Source organism: Penaeus chinensis, chromosome 31 (genome assembly GCF_019202785.1).
Source record: "Penaeus chinensis breed Huanghai No. 1 chromosome 31, ASM1920278v2, whole genome shotgun sequence".
NCBI lineage: Eukaryota > Metazoa > Arthropoda > Malacostraca > Decapoda > Penaeidae > Penaeus > Penaeus chinensis.
In genome coordinates this window covers 33,390,906-33,410,905 of record NC_061849.1, presented here as the reverse complement: position 1 = coordinate 33,410,905, position 20,000 = coordinate 33,390,906, and the positions used below count along the sequence as shown (strand labels likewise).

The following is a 20,000-nucleotide window of genomic DNA, read 5'->3' as shown; positions in this document are numbered from 1 at the left end:
GGGGGTGAGGGTGTGTATATGTATATATGTGTATAACAATCCTCCCTGACCTGGCCTCTAACCTAGGTCACTCCGGGTATGAGACTGGAGGGCCAGTACCAAACCAACTATGCCACAGGACCCATGGTTGGTTTAGTACTGGCGCTCTAGTCTCATACTCGGAGTGACCTAGGTTTGACGCCAGGTCAGGAAGGATTGTTATACATCTATATCAATACGGTATTGCATTATTCCATCTTTCATGTATATATGTATATACTCACAGAGGCAAGCTTAACCATTGCCAAAGGTTGCCTGTTTACTTGCTTAAACATGTAATGGGGGAAAATCAAAATTAAGCTCATGGAAAAATATGCAGTTTCCCAAAAATTAGGCATATTTTGCCTACCTGATTTTGGGAATTTCAAAAGCTTCAACAGCTAGTGAGGATGCCCACTGATGCCTACAGGCAGATGCATCAATCAACGGATAGCTTTATTAATCAGGAAGTTGTGACTGATCTAGTATGTTTTAGGAAGAAAATGGAATTCCTTTACTTTCACTAGAAAACCTACTGAACAGCCTTTGTAAGCCACTGTACATGCTCAAGGCAGGAACAAGAGTAGCAGCACCTAGCACACCAATAGAATCAGGCAGTGAGAAACCTAGGTTTAATGCCATAATGTCTGCAGGGTTATCTTCAAATGGGGATAAATTGCCATCCTTTGAGATAGGGGAAAGATTTTGGTCGTGATTCTCTAATGTGAGTTAAGACTTCTTTGGAATTCCCAGAGCCAGATTATAACCTTTTGGGACCCTGCAAGTTAATTAGATTTTGGCAATATATCATATTCACCTGTCGTGAATATTTTTTACTGATGATATATTCTAACAACATTTACATAGCCCTCCCCCACCCCAAATATAAAACAAAGCATAAGCAATCACAAATAAGTGTTTAGCAAGATAATAAACAACCATGGACTAGGGGTCCATGCTTTACAGCTAGGGCCCTCAAACTGGGACATCTATTCTCAAGGAAAAGACCTCAAACATGGGCCTTTTATCTCAAATAAAGGACCAGAAACAGTGATCGCTTTTTTATCAGGCATTCAGTGTCCCAGGCTTCTTTTTTAAAAGTTGTCGTGTTATTTTACATTCAGTAAATTGTTCAGCAATACAAAACGTTAAAATATATTAATTTTCCAAAAGAAATTTGTATTGGAAAATCTCTTAGCAAGACCTTTCAACCTATACTAGCTTAAACTAGCTAGCCTTCGGAAGACTTAAACATCTAAAAAATTACTCCAGTTTATAATTAGGCTTGCTTTAAAAAAATTAAGAACCATAATTCATCAGCTGTTGCATGGCCCACTGTGATTAGGATGATGTCACTGAAATGCCATAGAAAAAAAATATAATAAACGATCGTCATGGTATGTATGTCATGGTATGTATGTCACAGTAAAAAAGGATGCAGAACATACAAAGGAACAAATCATAAAGAATGTCCTTTTAAGAAATAGAGTCAAGTTGTATATATGAGCTATCATTGTTTTGAAAATTCTGTAAAGGAAGAGTATTCCATTTCCATCACAGCCCATACAGTTTTTATTGTCTTCCTTTTTAAGATAATGTACATATAAAGGTTAGTTTGTGGTATCCATAGCTTTCCTGGATTAAGACAAATTTTGAGACCAAATTCTGTTATCCTTACATAAATTGATGTATATTTTTATTTACTTGTATTTTTGTAAATCTGCTTTTTGATATCACATCATATCATTAAACAAATCCCAGTAAATATTTTTATACTCCAATGATATTTCACTGCAGTATTCAGAGATGTTATATCTCTAAATCTGTCATGAATTGATATGCATAATGATTTCACTGTATATCATATTCCTCTCATATTACAAGCTCAGAATGAATAATCCTTGATCTGGCTGGTTGCCAATCATGTCCTTTCAATGACTGCTTCTGCTTCAGGTAAGAGTGATTCATGTAAAAGTAGGATTACTTATATGATTCGTCAAAATAGTTAGTTGCACATCTGCTGTACATTGCAAGGCTAGTGGTGATGGAGAAATAGATATGTGCTGTTTCTGCTCTATACAAATGGAGCTGCTGATAATCTGAACTGCATTGTTGCAAAAGACTGATGCAATTGCAAGATACATCTGGTGAGGCACACAAATGTTCCACCTTAGGATGAGAATTTTGGCGCTAGAAAAGTGAACGTTCTCTTATTTCTACTTGTATTTTCTCATGGTTATTTTTTCTCTATATAATGACTTTACCAAGTTTACAAGTATACAAAGATGAGGGTCTGTGATGCAGTTACTCTCATGGAGAATTGTATTAATTTTTCTCACCATTCACATAAAATACATCATTGCATATACTATTTCCATTCTGTGTTCCATCATGCACTTTGATCTATGCATTTTAATTCTGACAACAGCAAGATTTTTTTGTTTTTACTGCTAGTCATCCCTTGATCTAGAGGGGCAGCTAATACTATTCCAGTCAGAGAAATTAAATGTGACAATGTCCCTCTTTTGGTATCTATTAAGCATTTTAAATTATTCAAAATAGATAGTATTCAGCCTACCCATTATTTTATTCCCTAATCCTCAGGGTAAAGTTATTAATTGCTTTTGAGCTGCTATGTCATTCATCTGACTCTTATGCACAATCATTCCCATGCACATTTAGATGACAGATGTTAGTAAGGGAAGATTTTTGTCAGATGTACAATAATGCAGATTTAAGTCTCCATGTGTGAGTTTCTTTATTGAGAACGGCATGTATGTAAATGTCATGTTCACTGTGATTCCACAAGTGATTAGTCACCAATCAGTCAATTACTAGTCCTCCCCATCTTACGTGTTTACTATTCTCCTTGAATTCGGAAATATTATGTTATATTTTATCTAGGTATTATTATTGTTGATGTTATAATAATGTTGATAATAATAACAATAATAATAACAGCATCAATATTAGTTGCTTTAGAAAACAAAAGTCTCAAAAAGTAAAAGAGAAAACCACTTCAGTCATATATACCTATGTCTTCTTTTCCAATGGCAATTAGGCACCCAAAACCTTGTCTTGTGATCAGATGCGAGACATGCCACAAAGGTCTTCCCACTCCTGGAATGGCCGTGGTTGACAGCTATGTTTTACTTTTATCTCCTTTCTTTCTTCTTCTTCTTCTTCTTCTTCTTCTTCTTCTTCTTCTTCTTTTTCTTCTTCCTTGATTGATACACAGTATTTTGGAATATAATATCTCAGATTTTTTTTTTATCTGTTATGATGGGATGTGCTGTTTTATAGGTACCTACTATAAGTAGGAATGTGGATGAAGATAAGTGAGGCAGGAAGAATGCATCTGTAATTCAATAAAACTACCACCTACTCAATTCCCATATCGCAAGAGGCCATAATTGTTGGAAATGAGGCCTCTATTAATTGACTCCTTGGTGGCTAAACACTTATGGAGCCATTTATGTGTAAATACATCCCACATATTTAAACAACAGTTCACATTACATATTCCCAGCAGATTCTTCTTATAACAAGAATTCTTCAACTTTATTTTGATAATATATTTTTTTCTTTTGTATTGATTCCCATCACAGTATTTACACCAGTTATTACAATTCTGTGGTAAGAAGTAATTACAGATAAGATCATTCTACAATACTTATCTTCAGTTTTGTGCTATACTTTTTCAAAACCCAACTACTTATGGCCTTTATTTCCCACTTTGCAGGTTCACATTTGGGACATTCGGAATATTGAGCGGCCAATTCTGTACCTCGATGCTTCAAAACCTATATCCAAATTAGCCTGGTGTCCTTCAAGGTAAAGAAAGAAAAGTTTCTTGTGCTTAGATAGAATAAATTTCTCTTTTCTTTAACTCTAGATTGTATTTCGTAATTATCATAAAGTTGAATCGCATATTTTCACCAACACTGGGCACCTGTTAATCACTGTAGGCTGTTCACACTTAGTCCCTACAGGTTTGCTTGAATAAAGAGTAGCAATCAGCAAGAGGAAACTCCTTTCCTTATAAAGGAAAACAAAATAAATATTGATTTGTCTTCTGAAGATTATAAAACAACTCAGTAGCCTAGATAATAATCATAGCTGTTATCATTCACCTTGAATACGTATGTCATACTTGCTCCTATTGATGCTGCAGTATTTAAATGCACAATAGAAAACATGTCAATATGTTTATAAATCTCTGTTTCTGGATGTTGCGATAAGTATACACTAAACTGAAATTTATTTTCAAGCTGATTCATCCTTTGTAATGTTATTGTAGGTTTTTTTGACACTAAATTTGTAAATGTATAAGATCGATGAATGGATTTATATTTACTCTACTTTTGCATGAAAGGGTTGGGCTGTTGGCGTCTTTGAGCCGAGACAGTGCTGCAGTCCGCATATATGACATCCTTCATTACAATATGGGTGGAGAGGACCAAGAGCCAGCTGTCCTCACAAGGTCAATCAACACAGATACCAACACATCACTTTCAGCCTTTTGTTGGCACCCAACACATGAAAATAGGATTCTCACTGCATCTTACACAGGTTGAGTACTGTGCACTTTTAGCTACTTTCAAGCTTTCTAGTGTAAACATGGATAAATATATATAAACTAACTTTATGCATGCTTTTTTTAAAGAGAATTTGGTCTCATAATTCTTCATTCTGTTATTACAGGGAAACTAGTGGACTATTATGTCCAAGAAAGGATAACTCTCAATTGGTCTTCCTCCACCTCAAGTTCTTTAATTTGGACACATGGAAAGAAAACCCTGTACTACCTAGATTCTCAACATCCTGTTTACTCTAATTTTGATGACATTTCAATAGCCATTATGTCGAGAGCACAGAAGAAGTATGGTCTCTATGTAAGTGTTTTCTTTGTTGTTGTAACTTTAATCCAGCACCAGTAGTTTTAGTACATTCTTTCCATAGTGCAAGTGTTAGCATATAAAAAAAAAAAAAACATATGTAATATTCATATTATAAAAGGAATTTGTAAGCCTTTCACAGGTTGATTTTGTAAACATTTTGTCATTATTTGCCTACGCAAAGCATGTAGCAAAAGCTGTAATGATTACCTATTAAGTATTTATTTACAAATGCCTACAATTTTATTCCCTTAAAAATGCAGGAAGATAATTTGGCTACCAATGGAGAAGTTACTGGTGACATGTCCCTTCGTGATCTGTGGAGCTGGTTAGACGCAGCAAGAAGCCTGGTGACTGCTGGTAATTTTAAACTACCAGGAGGAGTGCCTTATAGATATCAGGGGGTTTTGTAAGTAATTCATATTCAATTTATTGTTGGTTAGCTTTAACTTTAGTTCTGTATTTATGGGTAGGATAGGTGTGTGTGTGTTTGTGTGTGTGTGTGTGTGTGTGTGTATGTGTGTGTGTGTGTGTGTGTGTTTTTCTGGCTATCATTAGATACACAGCTGTTTTTTTTTCTTCAAAATTCTGTTAATTGATCCTTAGTCTTTAAACTCTCAAGCTTCAGCATACAACCAAAGACATACTCAGATTCAGCTATAACTTTATTTTTAGCTATATATTCTTATCATTACATTATACAGTAACACAGCAATATCATACTACACCTTAATTTCTAAGAAAAGATCTGCATTGATTTCACCTAAATTAATTGCATATGTATTAGATGTTCTTGTTTTACCCTTAGGGATTCAGATAAAACATATATATATATATATATAAGGTTTCTTTTCTTTTTATCATAAAGAAATTACTTTGGACTTACAATTTTATGAGAACAAAAAAAAACTGATTTCAAAACAAATTTCAAACATGTGCTCCATAACAACAACCTCCAGCTTGAATCTCTCGTATCTCTCCATCCAACAATTAAATCCAGCTATGAATATCAGGAAAAGACACACCCTTCACAAAGGACTTGATTAGAAGGTTGATATATATCTTGAAGTTATTTTATTTTATTTTCCCAATTTTTTTTCACTTGTCTCTTTGAGCTAGTACAACCAGAATCTAGAATATGGATTTATTTATTTGTTTTGTTCATTTGTTCTTTACTATTTTTATTTAGGAGTCTACTGACCATGGGTGAACTGATGTCTGATGTAGTGAACAAGCCGTGGGTTGGATTAGATTTACAGAAGACACCAACGTGTAAAGTGTTCAGGTAGGTGTGCTGGTTATGATGATGGTTTTAGATGTTCAGTATTTTCTTCATTGTTTTGAAATATTTTTGGTGATATCCTTTTCCTTTATTTTACTAAAATAGAGCAAGAAGTGGAAAGTGATAATTTTAGATCTAGGTAGTAACCTCTCTGTAGTTGAAAATGTGCATTATAGGACATTTTTGGCCTGATGCAAAATTCACTGAATACTCATTTCCACCAATAGGTGTGAAGAGCGCAGCAGAGCTTTGGAATTGTGCTCTTGGGGTTTTGAGAATGAAGCTGTTCTGACTAGTTTCCTAGCTCAGTTAGAGAATGCAGGAAACTATACACGTGCAGCGGCTGTAGCAGTTTTTAACCAGCGTATAAAGCAGGCAATACAGATCTTGCAGAAGGGTGCAGCAGTTAAAGAGCCAACACTGAATTCAACTGCCATGGCTCTGTCTGGTAGGTGGTTAAAATGCTGAAGGATTAATTCATCATCTTTATTAACTTCAGTTATTATCAACTTAAAGTGTAGTTAATTATTATATTAACTATTATGTGTTACTGTCTCTCTAGTGCTCTGTCTATCACAAGTGCTTTTTGGCATCCATTTTCTTTGTCTCGCTATTCTTTGTTCTTCTCTTCATGTCAGTATACTCTATTCCTTTAATTCATTCAACATGCCCAGTCCTTTCCTTCCTCTGGGTTTTTTACCAGCTATGCTTCCTTCAGTCACCTCCTTCAACAACTCATTTCCACATAAGACATGTCCACTACATCTCTTTATAGTGTTAATATTCCTGTCCATCAATTGTCTCTTTTCTCTCCAACCATTAACTTCAGCTCTCGATTGGTCGTCCTCCCTGTCCAGCTTAAGTTTTCCATCCTTCTCCAAACCCACATTTCAAAAGCCTCTATTCTCTGAATCATGTCTGCTTTTATTGTATATGTCGCTAATCCATACAAGAGCACACTTGAAACCACTACTTTCACATTTTTTTTCTTCACACTCTGACTGGTTACCATTACTATGTGTTTTTATGATGCTTATATTATTTTAGATAAGATGTAATTCTAAACATCAATGAAAGTTTTGGAATCTCAGTTTTCTAGGAAGGTATTGAAGTTCATTATACTTAAAATACATTCAAGATCAACATGAAATGGTGTTTTCTCACAGGATTCACAGAAGATCGCAAAGCATTGTGGAGGGAAACGTGTATGACGCTGCGTTCCCAGCTGACTGACCCATATCTGCGTGCCATGTTTGCCTTCCTCACAGATGATGCAGATTCCTTTGACCCAGTTCTTGTAAGTAATAATGTATTGTTAGATTATGCCAAGTATCTCATAGATATATGCCCGGTGGTTGAGAGATGGTTTTGTTATGTTGTTTTTAAAACCAAGGTACAGAGTATTTAAAAGCAATTTAATCATGAAAAGATAGAGTTTTCATTAAAGTCTTTGAAAGCCTGTGAAATCCTTTAAAAAATTGTTTATCCCTGTCATGAACTGAACTTTTGTCTTCCATCTGTTAGTCATTTAATAATTTTCATTATCATCGACATTAATGGGGAGCTAATGCTGACAGGAGCACATGGCCACATCCACCCTTTATTTCCACCCTTGAGGTTCCCTCATGACAAGATGCCAGGCAGGGACTCAGCCCATCTCTTAGCTACTTACGACAGGTCTGATCTGTCTGCCCAAGCCAAGACTTTCTAGGTTGTCCCACAGGCCTCCTCTACCCAGGGTTGTCTCAAACACAGGATCTTCCTGTGGAAAATGAGCCAGGTGCCTGTATAGCCTGAGTTGGTGGTCTCAGATTGCGCAAGTAACAAGTCCTTTACTAGTCTCACGGTGTAACAAATGGTTGGCCAGGTGGTCTCGTACCCAGGTATAGGATAACATCCAGGTTTCACTTCCATACAGTAAAACTGGTAGTATCAGGGCCTTGAAGACACATAGCCTAATCCTTCTGACTTCATTGTCCTCACTACAAGCATGTGCCGACGGAACAGGTTTTCCTAACAGGCCATCTAATTCCTGGATCTTGGTGTTGGGCTCTGCTTCATTGCTAAATGTATCTAGAACCACCACTAGAGTTTCCAGACTCAGATAGAATAGCAATGTCAACAAAGTCAAGGTCGGTAACCTTGATATTGCCCAGAGTTGCTCTACAATGACTGTGGACAGTAGTTCTGCCCCGTATCCAATCCATGCAAGTGTTGAAAAGTGTTGGTACAAGAACACTAACAGGGAAGAAGCTCGACAGGCCCCCACAGCACTTTCAGTACCAGTATACAGGCTTGCTATTAATCCAATAATCTTTGTTGCAATTCCTCTCATTCTCAGGATCTCCCAGATGATTCACAATGCACTCTAGTGAATGCCTTCTTGAGGTTGATGTAAGCTGGAAGCTGCCCATGCCCAAACTCACAACAGCACTCTACAATGTATCGAAGCGCCAGGATAAGGGCTGTCGTGGACTTACCAGAAGTGGTTCCAGATTGCTTTGGATTCTGGTGCCTTAGCAGGTGGTCTCTGATAAGTCTCAGAAGGAAATGAGCGAGTACCCTACCTGGTATACTAAGCAGTGTAATGCCTCGATGAATGCTGCAGTCCCATCAATCCTCTTTCCCCTTCCAGAGAGGGATGACCACACCCCTCAGCAGGTCAGGGGGAATGGTCCAAGTTTGCCAGATGACACCCTGGACAGTTATGGAGGATGGATCCTCGCTGATGGGTGGGTCCAGCACAGGGAGCTTGACACTACCCGCATCCAAGTTAACTGTTGGCAGATTAATCGGGTACAACCATTCAAAGTACTCAGCCTAAAGCTCCTGCACCCCAACAGGATCTGAGATGATCTGGCCATTTACTGAGCAGACTGCAGTCACCTGTGAGGAGAGCTTGGAGTTCAGCTTTCTCAGGGCTTGGTTGGTAGGACAAAGAAGGGTATTTACTAAGAAAGGCTTTCTATGTTCTCTGCAAGATTACTGATAAAGTGTTCCTTGTCCCTTCTCAGCAGTGACAAATCCTGTACACCAGGGAACGATGCATGTCATGATCTCCTGTCAGACAAGCCTGTGCAACAAGCATCCTTGTCTCCTGCAAGATGAAATTTTGTCCTGCTCTTGGGTGGTTGCCAATCAGTTCTTGCAACTGCATTGAGTGTTTCATTCTTGGAGGTGTCCCACAGCAGTACAGGGTCCATCAAGTTGCAGAGTGCTGCGAAATAACCGGTGACAGCCTCAGCAAATGCCTGGGCACACTCCTCCTCCTCAACCTGTCCACATGAAACACCATAGGGTGACCATTGGACTGATGGGAGTTTTGATCTGGGTTCAGCAGGTAGCCACAACTAATGTATGGTCAGTACTATAAAACTTGGCACTTCAGTATATCCTGTAGTTCTGGAAGATCCTCCAACAAGTGCTAGAAAGGATCTCCTTGTTCACATTATCCACATCACTGTACCTATGTCCAGTGATGCAGGTCAGAGCGCTGATACCAAGAGCCAAAAATCCTCAATTTCTGGCACCTTGCAAAATCCCAGAAAAGGAGACTATTCTCACAGCTGGCATCACCTTCTGAGCCATTAGGACCAACAGACATTTCATTGCCAGCTTGATCACAGCCAGATACTACATTGAAGTCACTCAGAATAATGCAAATATCTCACCAAGGACAGCTGTCTGTCACAGATGCAAGTTTGGCATAAAACATCTCTTACATCAAGTTTACAAACATCAGTAGAGTGTACACAGCAATAAGAAAGATGAAGCCAATTGCAAGCTTTAATCTTAATACCATTATATGCACATTGACCTCTACTACTGAAGATTGAAGTCTGCTGGAGATGGTTATGGTTACTCTTTGAAGAAGGTTACCATCACTACAACTCAACCAGTTATAGGTGTAGCCACCCACACTGATCGTGCCACTACCAGGTCTTTTCACCTCCGAATGAGCAGCCACCACAACTCTCAGCCACCTGAGTTCCTTCAATTGCAATGGCAGTTGATCATTCAGCTGCAAAGAGTGAATGTTCCAAGCCCCCACTGTGATAGTCGCTCTGGGTGGGCACCACCTTTGCCACCCCAACCGATGTTGCCCCATATAGAGAGGGATAGCTAGCTCCAGGGCCCATAATCCATTTGTGGGTGTCCCATGGGCTTTACATGCTCTTATTCACCAAGGAGTCAGTTGCGAAGCCTGCTTGACCTCTTATTATTACAGTATTACATTAGTATTACAATTATTATTATTATTATTATTATTATTAATATTAATATTATTGATACTATAATTATTTTACTTTTAAAATTACTAGTAATAGCATTTTAAATATTCTTAAAATTTCAAGGAATGAGATACCTGTGTGATGTCAGGTAGGCCTAACAATTGTGGTATCCTATATGTGTACAAAAAGTAAGTGGCATAAATTGCAATAAGGGATGAGGGAATAAAACAGAACTATAGTGGTATTAAAAAGTTAAAAGTTCTCCTAATTCTTTACAGGTTTAGTAGAAGATAATGACAATTATAAACTAATCTGTTACCTGCTCAATTTATTTGTATTCTTCTTACAGGGAGAGACAGATATGGCAATCCAAGATAGAGTAGCATTTGCGTGTAATTACTTAAGTGATGCCAGGCTAATGGAGTACTTAGAAAGGCTAAAAATGAGACTTACAGAGGCTGGAAACCTTGACGGTATTTTGCTCACAGGTTAGTAGGTTTTTAGTGCTGAAGGTGACTTCATAGAAATTCTGTATAATAAAATATCCCTTTTATTTAAGAATCTTTTTCACAAGTGTTTTCATTATTTATTGTAGGTCTCTGTCCTGAGGGAATCGATTTGCTTCAGCGATACGTAGATCTTACTGGTGACGTGCAAACTGTTGCATTAGTTACAATACATACACTTCAGCATGCTGTCAATAAAGATTCTCGATTGAGCCACTGGGTACAGAGGTGAGAGACTCCTTGAAAGGTATCTGTATATAAAAATTCTATTCCTATGTATTTTTGTACATACAAAATGTCAGTTTTATAGTATTAGGAGCTGTTGATTAGCTAATTATGTTTATTGCACTAGCAGCTACAAATTTAATTGGTTATTAAGTTGTAAAAGGAATAGTTTAGGGAATTTGAACTTCATGCTCACTCAGCATGACTTATTAAGCAGGTTTTTTCGCACTCCCTTTTATTTCTTTTGTAGTCCTCATCAATTTGGTCAAAAATGTTCCTCAGTATTATTAACATTTTAGTATTATCCTCATGCTGTCTCTTTCACTAGTTCAGATTTATTAATGTATATTATCCTGATAATAACAGGTAAAAGTTTTGGTAAAATCAAGAAAGGACAGGCTTATATTAATATGTGCCACCCTGCTTGGGCTGTTGTCCAGTTTGCAGTTGGGTATGTGAGACTTCATCTTGGCTTTCAGGATACTGACTCATGATGATTATTTCTCAAGAAATTATTGTATATCACTCATTGCCAAGGAGTTGAAATTCATTGTGTAATAATTTTGTATATTTTTGCAGCTACCGAAACCTTTTAGATAGCCTGCGACTGTGGAATGAGAGAGCCCAGTTAGATGTTATAATGAATCATAACAAATATGCAGAGCGGCCACCACAGCACATTTACATCTCATGCTACTTCTGCAACAAAAGCATTTCAGCTTATATTCAGGCTCCTGGTAGACCTAGAAATCCTTATGCAAGATATGGAACAGGTTCAGCTACAAAGTCTAAGGTAAATTGAATTTCTCTTTTTTTTTCTGAAAAAAATAAATTGTATTTTTCCTTCTTATGAGAAAGTTTTATTTGAATAATTCCTTCTAGTTTTATTTATTATATATATATATTTTTTTACAATATCTCAAAGCCTACTTTTTAATATCATTGTTTTTCATATTATGACAGAGAGCATACATGCTTTTATGAGTATAATGTTCCTTATCATCTTTTATTGCTAACATAGATGCAAGCTTGTCCAAACTGCAAGAAGCCCCTCCCACGCTGCTCCCTGTGTCTGGTACATATGGGAACTCCTTCTGGCTGGGGAAGCTCTACTTCCAAAAACCTGGCAGTAGAAGAAGGTGCTGATGGGCAGTCCAATGTTCCAAATAATGATGGTGCTACATCCAAGAGGAAACTTAGCAACTTCACTTCATGGTTCACTTGGTGCCAGACTTGTAGACATGGTGGACATGCACATCACCTCATGGAGTGGTTCAAGTATGTTCTTTTTTTTTCTCCTTTTTCTTATTTTTATAATTTAGTTGAATGGAAATGTGTGTCAAGTAATTGAGTATAATTACTGACAGATATTTACTGGATATTACTTGGTCCATAAGTTATGTAATAGACAAGTTATCTTACATTGATTACATGTTTATAAGTCGCATGTAAACTCAGCAGGTTCAAGTTTATGCTGTTTAACACTCTTTCATGAATGAAGTAATTGTTTTGATATTGTAAGACAGTGAAGACTGGGTAGGACTATGAGTGATAACCTATTTTTCTCTTTTAAGGGAACACACCGAGTGCCCTGTAACATCATGTACTTGTAAGTGTATGTCACTGGATACTGTTAGTAAAGTGCCATCCTCATCAGCTGCAGTGACTGTGAAGTGATATCCTTTGGCACAACCCACAAGCATTAAAACTGGTACTTTTTAGTTTATCTTTAGTGTAATAGCATTATATAATGAGATAAACATATATATTTATATTTTTGGTGATAAAGAACTATGAGTTGATAATCAATATTTGACACATATTGATAACAATTTTGAAAGAAGAGCCAGTAGTTAAAAAAAAGTTGAGGTTGTGAGTATACTGGAACAATGCCAAGGAATTGCCAATAACCTTTTGTTTGACACATTTCCTTTTATATTCAAAGCTCAATGTAGATATAAAGTTTTCTTCTTGGGTTCCAGGAACTTTTCCTTAGTACCTAACAGTTTCTTTTTCTTTTGTTACCTAAGTTCATATGTGTAGATGTTCACTATCACATCTATCATTGTTTTACATAAACTGATAATATAGTTCACACTTTGCCTCATGCTCAGATTTTATATGTTTTCAGAGAAAATAGCTGTACTTCAAATGCCCCATATGTTTCTAGAAATATTTAAAGTAAAGTTATTTGTAAATATTATGAATGTAGTTTTCAAAAATGTGATATCAAGTGTAGAAACATTAATTGTAAAACAAGAAATTATATGGAATTAATTAAAATATTGTACATGTACCTTTTGAGAAGCTTTACCAGACAATCTTCCTATACTTATCAATTTGGCTCATTTGGTAACTTTATGTAAATGAATTACTTCTGGATGTATATGTAAAATTAAATAAGAATTAATAACTTCTCTTTAAGAGTTGTTTCTTTTTAATTCATTTTGACATTTTGATAGTAATGATAACTAGAATCCATTATTAGGAAGTACTTGCCATTGCTATTTATTATTTCTTGCATGAGTCCTTTCTTTTTTTATAGATATTATACATTGTGTATACTGCTTTAAAGACTGATGAAAAAGGTGAAATAATACTGAAGAGTTTCAACTGCAGGAAGTAAACATTATTGGCATTTGGCATATACACATCCTATCTGTTTATCTCTCTCTTTTGGTCTTTCCCTCAAGGTCAAAATAGGCAGAAAAAAAGGAAAGAGCGTAAAATTATATTATGAACAGTCCATAAGAAAAGTACAAATGACGGCATGTTTTACCATACATCCCCCTCTAATCCAGACAAAAACAAAAACAAAGAAGTTGTTCCAATAACATGTAATATACAGGCACAGTCAGTATGGATCTTTTGAACATATAACTTAGTAATACCAGCTCACACTAAGCTTTCATATTTTTATGGAGTTTGCTTCAAAACTAAATGAGTATTGGATTTTTTACAGTCCATTCTTCCTCTTCTCTCTATCCTCAAAATTTGTTCCACACAAAACTATTTAGCAGATGTATGATGTTTAAGGACATTTTTTTTTCACTATTTAGCATATTTACGAAGTGTAGAGAGAGTTCTTTCACTATTTTTTCAATGTAGATAAGAACAGGTCACAGCAAAATAAATCATAAACATCAAGGGTAGAATATTACATTGAAAAATCAAGAAAATAAATTGTGGTTTACATTATAATAGCTAAAAATGTATTCAAGAGAATAGCTAGCCCATTACAGTTGGTATACTTTTAATGTTATTCATCTACATACATAGCTGAATAAGAAGCATAAACATTTTGTAGACCATGAAATTGACCAAGTTTCCATAGGTGAAAAACAGATAAAGGAAACAAAGAATTATGGAATATAGGACAAGCAATGTTGATAAAGGAAATATAGTAATATATATCTGGGCTGCAAATATTCTGCAGAAAGTTTAAAAAAAATGTATATACTAAATGCAGTAAAGTAAGCACAGTAAAAAAAAATCTTCATTACAAGTGGCAGTTTACATATTTTTTGAGAAATCCCTATTTTTGGACTTATTTATTTTAAATAATTAAAGGGGGGTTGACATCAGAAATACCCTTATATGGCTACATTTGCAAATTCTAAATGGAGGAGAGCCATGTATTTGGTCCACAGTATTCACGGTGATGAAACCTTTACATAATAGAGTGTAAAAATTAAATTGATCTTTTTTTTCAGCATAAATAACTGAAGATTAATAAGTAATTATAAGGTTTCTGTGAACACCTGCAAATATTGTATGTTACATTCTTTGATGGAAGCGAGTGATTAATGACTATCAAGAAAACATACTTGGATAGAACTTTCTCCCAACCCAAGGGCCTTAAAATTCTTGAATTAAACCTTTTGACATTTTAAGTATTCTCTTTATTTATGGGGGGAAACTTTATTCCAGACTCCTAGATGCCACAACACATTTTCTAGACATTCTGCATCTCTCCTAGATCATACAAACACTTACTGTCCACATTTGCGTGATGAATACTATAATAAAAATATGTTCAAGTGCTTTAAAGACCATTTTCTACTGTATAATTATATATACAGCTCTGAAGTAAATTGTAAATATTTCATAACTATTAGAAATAAAAAATAAGTGCTCATTTCACTACTTTTCCTTTAACTATATTTAAACACCAACATACTTCTACCCTTTGGATCTGTGGACATCTTGTCATGAAAAAATGGGACTGAGGGGCAGGTGATGGGAACATTGTCATGGGGGGTAAAAAATAATAGAAGTGCAGGTGACTGGAAAGTCACATCACAGGAAATATTTGCTAAGTATCATGTGATGGGAATATCTTGTCATGAGTGCACAAAGCACTTGGCTTAAGATTGATTTAGTTGCCCCTCAGGAAGGGGTTCAATTGTAAGCTCTCTACAGGATTTCAATTGGTCCATGAAGGTAAAGTTTACCAGTCATCAATCAACCATGCCTGGGACTTGGCCATCTCCAGTCAGGACACTATGTGTATATATATATATTCCTCCCAGACATTACCAGCAGTGAAGGGCATGTGATTGAAAAATTGAATATTGTGAAAATATAAATAAATAATACAATGTTATTTCTTGTACTGTTCCTTTGCAAAAGTAAGCTACCTGAAGAGATAACACAGAGTTTGCTCAACAAAAAAAGTCTATTATCTTAACAGATGACAAATATGAACCTTTGAAAATGGCAGAACATCAAAAATACATCTGTAGAAAAAGCACATACAGCATTGCAGAGTTTGATACCAAGCCCCAGTGTTTGTGTGAGCCAGCCTTTATGCACAAGACTTAGAGAGTCAACAATCAAGGGAGCTTAATGCCCTGATATTGGCCCACCCTTGAACTGCAAGGCACCTAGATCCAACGGGTTAATACTTGCATCAGCATCTTTTGGAATTTCTCTTAATGACAAAAAAATGAACATTAAGGTATACATTTAGAATCATAATGCCAAGCTTTATTTTTAGCTTCCACTCTGTAGCCATGATTAACCTAATGCCATTGGAAATATGTGATGTTCAGAGTGGTATTGTTTGGTTAAATGTATCTTCACATGGACAGCTTCACGTGCCCTCACCTGATTTTCCTCTTCCTTGATTTCAGGGTATTTTTGTTTTTTTATTTTAATACCAATGCTGTTGTTATTATTTATGTTATATGGACTGTCCTCTTATTGTCACAGAATAATAATTGTGACAGTGAATTAAGGTAGCTTAATTTCACCACTACATATAACAAATCAAGGGTAATAAAAAAAAAAAATAAATAAAAAATGTATGTCTTTATGTACAGTCAAGGGTTCCAGCTACCTGCCTTTCATCACACAGGTTTAAAACAGTATTTCAAATCTACACCCATAGGAACATCTTTCAACTCGCTCAGAGCTGCAGTTCTACTAAAAATTTGCAACTGTGCTTCTATTTTTCATTGAGGTGAAGGTCTATATTGTTTGATTTAATATAGTTATTCTAACCAAGCTCTGTTATCAAAACCATCATCAACTTGTGGGTATGTCCAACTGGAAAAAAATATTTGTAACCCAGTGGTGTCAGGAAAAGGCTGTGCACATTTAAGATTTGTTTGTGAAATGTGTCTGCACATAGATGGCTCTGCATGTGCTTAGCCACAAAGGAGACAGTTAATAGACCATGTGACCTTACCTGCTTTCACCTTTTCTTTTTTTTACTAATGCTCTCAATGTCGATTGTGTTATTTTTATTATAGACATTATAATTACTATAAGTTATTGACATTAGTAACAGCAATATAAGATAACAAAATATTTCCGAAATTCAAGGAAAAGGGTGAACAGTAAGACAAGTAGTACTCATAATTGGTTCATTGGTAACTGATTACAAATGGAGCTATCTATGTGTAAAAATAATTAATAATGTAAACTCACAGTGGACATGGCATATACATACATGCCATGCCCATTGGCTTTGGGTTAACTGCATTTTTCAGTTTCATAGGGAGAGAGAGAAAAAAAAAGACTTTTTAAAATACAGCTTTATTAAGCTCAATGAATGGGTATTATAACAAATATCTCTTTCTTATGCTTGTATAATTCTTTCTTCCACTGATATTATTTGACAATATGTTAATATTTGTCTTTACATCACAACTAGCCATCATATTTTTACAATGGCCCACAGTCTTACCAAACATTTTGTAATTATTTCAATGCAAACAAAAGATACATTTTCTTGAAATAAATGCTGTTTTCCTTAGGAAAAAAAAAAAAAAAGTAAAACTAATACTCAAGGAAAATTAGTCAAATTTCCACGGATTTGGAGTTACTGAGTGCAAAAGTCTGATTGCTTGATCGTAGGCATCCATATCTGAAAAATAAGATCCTAGATAAGAAAGTGTATGAACTCCATAAATGCTAAAAGACATTCATATAAACTAATGTTAATAACTGTATTTGTTTAAAGTCCACTCTTTGTGAATAACTAGTAACTGCCTAAAAATGATTGCAAAGAATCAACAATTCAGCTTAATCTTTCCTTCTTTCTTTTTTATTCTCACATTCTCAAAACTGGACTAAAGTTAATTTACATACTGTACTTAACAAACTGTTTAATTAAAAAATAATAATAATAATAAAAGCAAAAGTATACGAACAAAAGATTATGTATGTAAAAGTGTGACCCATTTTGCCATATGAAAATTATTCAGCTATGAAGAAAATTTATCAAATGATCTCTTCAATTATGTCTGCACTTGACTTAATATGTCATAAAGCAAGACATAAATCACAACCAAAGGGAAGTGCACATTAGTTTCATAAAAAATAATCAAACAGAATATTTGACCTTTCTTTCTATCAAGATGGTTGTCTTTATTTAACATGGAAATTCATCAAATGTTTTCCTCAAACAAATTCTCTCATACTCACCAAAACTGCTGGCATATTCCATGGGGAAGGACACATAACTCTGGCACATAACTTGACGACCTTGACCAAAAGCCATGGATTTCTATAAGACCTTCAAGGTTTTCCTGGAAAAAAAGTAAATAATAATAGTAATAATAATAATAATAGTAATAATAATAATAATAATAGTAATAGTAATAATAATAATAATAGTAATAGTAATAATAATAATAATAGTAATAATAATAATAATAGTAATAATAATAATAATAGTAATAATAATAATAATAGTAATAATAATAATAATATTTTTTTTTTTTCTTTTTGAGGAATAGAAAGAGACAGACAGAGAAAGATATAAAAATTGTATCAGATATGTGTCTAAACCTCCAAGATTGTTACAAGAAAAAATATAACCTTCCTAAGTCATACAGCACAAGCCCTGAAGTATAATCTACAACCTAAAATAGCATTTGGTTCTCATTGAAATGCGATAAACAAAAACACACAATCTACCATCCATCTTACCTGCAGTGGCTCCTGTAACTTGACCTGGACTGACTGACCATCACTTGCCTTCACCATTACCATTATTCCCGATGGATCAATCTGTAAGGAACAAACATAAAATAAAGAAGCAAACATAAAAAAACTCAAATACATAAGCAAATAAATTAATTAATTAATTAATTAATAAAAAATATATATAAATATAAAAAAAATATATATATATATAAAAAAATATATATATAAAAAATATTAATAACAATAACAATAACAATAACAATAACAACAATAATAATAATAATAATAATAATAATAATAATAAAAATAATAATAATAATAATAATAAAATTAAAAATAAAAATAATAATAATAATAATAATAATAATAATAATAATAATAATAATAATAACAATAACAATAATAAAAAAAAAAATAATAAAAAAAATAAGTACATTATACCCATAAATCAACTGCCCTTAATAACTAAATTTACTATCAATGACACTAGCAATGCATCTATATACGCGCTGTCCATCGTGGCTTCAGAACCATTAAGTCATCAAGGAGTCACATACTAGTCCTAATAGTCTCCCCTATTTCTTGATTTTATATTTCTTTTTTTTATATATACTGTTGTTACAGTTAACTGCATAATAATAAAAGTTATAATGGTAATAACAATAGTAATAATAATAACAATAATAATAATAATAATGATGATGATGATGATGATGATGATGATGATGATGATAAAGCAATAGATTTTATTATCAACCATATGACTACTGCTAAAGTACACCATAAAATCTAAATTGGATCAGTGCAGTATCATCGAACTGGGTGGGTCTTTTCCATTTTCTATTATTTAGGAATGGCAATTCGGTTAATGTTATCCAGAGTGACGAACACAGACAGACACTGCCATCTTATAAAGCATAATAAATGGAGTAAGATGCAACATAGGTCCATCGGCAGTAGACTCATATTTACCGGGAGATGACAATAATAGCCACAACACCCTAACACAGCCTGGGTTCTTGATCTCGTGTTTCCTTTAAGTAGGTAAAAAGTACTAATAAAGAAGGGAACAAGGGGATTTGCCACGTGTCTAGGGAATAAATGGAAGGTAGGAAAGGGTAGGTTTGGATTTTGTCTCTGGAGGGTGTGTTGCTCTTGTTAAAAAATCCCGGCAATGCAAAACTGTAGTAAAATGTCCAAATTAAGTGTTTTCTGTAGCCATGGCATTCTTGCCCTCCAGAACTACCGTTGAATTTTGGTTGCATTTGACTATTTGGACGATTCCCTACTAATTAATCTTTTCAGCATGGACACTCTAAGGTAGAGCAAGTTGCAGTTGTCGGAATAAGAAATAATCTGCAGACGAAAATGGTAATGGCAGGTATGAAGGAAAAAGATAATT

General features: G+C 34.8%; 2 protein-coding genes across 2 annotated transcripts in view; one reads left to right on the top strand and one right to left on the bottom strand.

The window, feature by feature from the left end:
* The window catches only part of LOC125042143 (GATOR complex protein MIOS-like), a 20,603-nt gene extending 7,018 nt beyond the window's left edge, over window positions 1–13,585 (top strand). The window contains 12 exon segments of the mRNA XM_047637608.1: window positions 3,761–3,852; window positions 4,394–4,590; window positions 4,723–4,913; window positions 5,180–5,325; window positions 6,106–6,201; window positions 6,426–6,646; window positions 7,365–7,495; window positions 10,780–10,918; window positions 11,026–11,164; window positions 11,741–11,954; window positions 12,183–12,439; window positions 12,736–13,585. Of these exon segments, the coding sequence (XP_047493564.1) occupies window positions 3,761–3,852; window positions 4,394–4,590; window positions 4,723–4,913; window positions 5,180–5,325; window positions 6,106–6,201; window positions 6,426–6,646; window positions 7,365–7,495; window positions 10,780–10,918; window positions 11,026–11,164; window positions 11,741–11,954; window positions 12,183–12,439; window positions 12,736–12,838 (1,926 nt within the window). The 3' untranslated portion in view covers window positions 12,839–13,585.
* A 3,601-nt stretch (window positions 13,586–17,186) lies between these two features.
* The window catches only part of LOC125041767 (replication protein A 14 kDa subunit-like), a 3,989-nt gene continuing 1,175 nt past the window's right edge, over window positions 17,187–20,000 (bottom strand). Inside the window, exons 2-4 of the mRNA XM_047637031.1 lie at window positions 18,602–18,682; window positions 18,095–18,198; window positions 17,187–17,534 (exon numbers count right to left, since the gene is read on the bottom strand). Coding sequence (XP_047492987.1) covers window position 17,534; window positions 18,095–18,198; window positions 18,602–18,682 — 186 coding nt within the window. The 3' untranslated portion in view covers window positions 17,187–17,533. The remainder of the gene's footprint in view (window positions 17,535–18,094; window positions 18,199–18,601; window positions 18,683–20,000) is intronic.